Source organism: Microtus ochrogaster, unplaced genomic scaffold (genome assembly GCF_000317375.1).
Source record: "Microtus ochrogaster isolate Prairie Vole_2 unplaced genomic scaffold, MicOch1.0 UNK1, whole genome shotgun sequence".
In the NCBI taxonomy this organism is placed as follows: Eukaryota; Metazoa; Chordata; class Mammalia; order Rodentia; family Cricetidae; genus Microtus; species Microtus ochrogaster.
The window spans coordinates 36856112-36858870 of NW_004949099.1; the positions used below are offsets into that span (position 1 = coordinate 36856112).

The 2759-nt window shown below is 45.8% G+C and overlaps 1 protein-coding gene across 1 annotated transcript in view; it reads left to right on the forward strand.

Moving 5' to 3' along the window:
* Positions 1-2212, forward strand: part of Necap1 (NECAP endocytosis associated 1) — a 14069-nt gene extending 11857 nt beyond the window's left edge. The window contains exons 7-8 of the mRNA XM_005365175.3: positions 61-163; positions 616-2212. Coding sequence (XP_005365232.1) covers positions 61-163; positions 616-664 — 152 coding nt within the window. The 3' untranslated portion in view covers positions 665-2212. The remainder of the gene's footprint in view (positions 1-60; positions 164-615) is intronic.
* The last annotated feature ends 547 nt before the right edge of the window (positions 2213-2759 follow it).

Sequence of the window (2759 nt, forward strand, 5' to 3'; positions counted from 1 at the left end):
GATATCCTTCGGGTGTAGGTTTCCCTGTGAACATATGATTAAACCACCCCTTCTGTTCAGATATCCTTTTAGATTTGGATTCCCCTGCTCCTGTCACAACTTCAGCACCAGCGCCAGTTTCTACAAGCAGTGACTTGTGGGGAGACTTCAGCACTGCATCCAGGTAACGGGCACAGTGCACCCAACAGGCTCTCCCTTAGGGTGTAGGCCAGTGCTTCTCAACCTTCCAAATGCTGCGTCCCTTTAATTCAGTTTCTCAGGTTGTGGTGACCCCCAACCATAAAATTATTTTCATTGCTACTTCATGACTGTAATTTTGCTGCTGCTAGGAAGCATATGTAAACATCCACTCTGTGACCCCTGTGAAGGTGTTGTTCAGCCCCCATAGGGGTCGTGACGCACAGGTTGAGAGTGATGCTGTAGAGGAATGTGTAGTCAAGGAAGCAAATGCCATCATGTGGGATTCAGTACGAGTTCCCGGGAGGAACTTGGGAAGTGGAGTTCATGTGAAGAGCTCTTTCAGACTTTCTCACGCAGTGTCTTGGCGACTCGGAAGTGACTGGACTCTCATACTGATGTGCTCTCTTGGCTTCTGTCTCTTCCCCTGTCCTGCAGCTCTGTTCCGAACCAGGCGCCACAGCCGTCCAACTGGGTCCAGTTCTGAGTATCATTGGCAAGATGTTAAGACACACTTGAAGAATAAATGACCTGGAGGGCACCATTCTATGAGGGAGTTGAGGGACCGCTTCATTTCCCAGAACCAAAATCAGTCGACAATCTTTTCCATAGCTTCTCTGTTGCTTTCAGGCTGGATTATTTTGTTACCTCTGTGTTACTTGCTGTATAAGCCAGGAGACCAACTGCTGTTTCCTGCTCACAACTGAGGCAGGGGAGTAGTGGAAATTATCACACTGACCGACTGTGCAGAGTTCAGAAAGCCACCTGTGAGAATAAGAGTGACCTCTGACATATGTAAATTCTTGAACTTATTTCAGAATCATCTCATGATTCCTGTGTATCTGTTTGTGATGCCCTAGTTAGCAATTTCAGGAGAGACAATGCCTTGTAATGGTCTTTCTCGTAACCCAAGGCTATAAATGGGCAGAGTGGCCTCCATACTTAACCATGTTAGGATTTTCATGAGGGTAGGTTTGCGGCCGTATCCGGCTCTCTTCTGTAAGGCCTCCTTCAGGCTTACCCTATTCAGTGAGCATCCGGTGAGCCGCAGCACCACCACCGCCTTGTGTGTTTACGTCTTTTCCTCTAATGAAAGGCTCGGGTTGGTGGCGCCCCACGGTTTTCTGCGTGTTGAATAGTGCAGCATCTTTGACGGTGGCTATTTCTGAGATGAAGGAGATGGAGGCTGTGCTTTCCAAGTTGTAGTCTGCAGAGGCGTTTCTGCTGCATTTGAAACATGGCATTAACTTTATTCACCCCGTGTTTGACCTAAGGTAAGCATTTTAACGTGATGTGTAGAGCAGAGAGGGGGAAGCACTTAGCTCTCATGCAGTACCACATGCCTTGCTGCCTGGTCTGGAGCCTTGTCGTTAGCATTTCCTTTAGTCCACTTAGCTGGTCCATGAAAGCTGCTATTAGATTATTGTCATTGTGAAGGAGGCTGCGCCACAGCTTTATCTGTGACAGCCTCTGCCCCAGACTTTGATCCCCAGCTAGGATGTCTTAAAGCAAGTTTGCGTCCTATTACTTCCCCGTCCTCTGCCCACCATTCCTTTTACAATACTGTGAAGAGGGTCCTGTTCAGGTCAGTGGGTACTGTCCGTTTGTGTGCTGGGCAGTTTGAGGATGAGGGTGGAATGGGAGGATTTACCTTCTGGGAGCACTGTTTGGATATGTACATTCTGGCTGAAGAGGGTTCTTACATTATTTCCTCTGGATATTTTTCTTAGCTTTTTCAGACTTGGGGTCCATTTGTTCGCATTGCCATCCCCTTTCCAGACAGCTCTCTTTTCGCAGAGCCATGGCAGGACAATGAAGGTTCCAATAAGAACACTAAGAGGAAAATATAGAAAATATAGTGACTATTGGGAAACCTATTTTCTCAATCTTCCTCCATTTTGTGTTATTTGTATTCTTAAGATGATAATATATTATGTATTTGAATTACTGAAAATTGAAAATGAAGTTGAAGATATATGTATATAAAGCGTATGCTGTATTGGTGCAATAATGGTAATTAAAGATATGAAAAAAAGGTGTTTTTTTCATCTTTTGGTTTATGTCCTATCTCTCTCTACCAGTGGAAGGAATTAAACCCAGGGCTTTGTGCATGCTAGGCAAGCGATTTGCCGCTTAGATACATTTCCAGCCCTGTTTGTCTTTGTAATTTAACTGGCCCAGGACAAAAGGGCAGTGATAAGAGGGCACATGCACTTGTCACTCTTTTAAGAAACAAGACTATGGCAGACATTTATCATTTAACCCCTCCCCTTTAATACTCACTATCCAGGACCACTCAAGTAGAGGAATACAGAAAAGGGCTTTGATGGTCACAGTACCAGATACTTTGGATATGGCATCAGAAGCACAGACACAGAAGTAGCTCAGTTGATAGGTGCTTCTGAGTGTGCACAGAGCCTGGGTTCAGGCCTCAGCACCACGTGACACTGGGCATGCTGGTGCATGCCTGTGATCCCAGCACTCATGGAAACCGGAGCAGGAGGACCGGAAGCTCATCATCTTGGCTACATAGCGAGTACAAGAAGCAAATATGGAAAGTTTCCGTGTAGTGTTAGAAACAC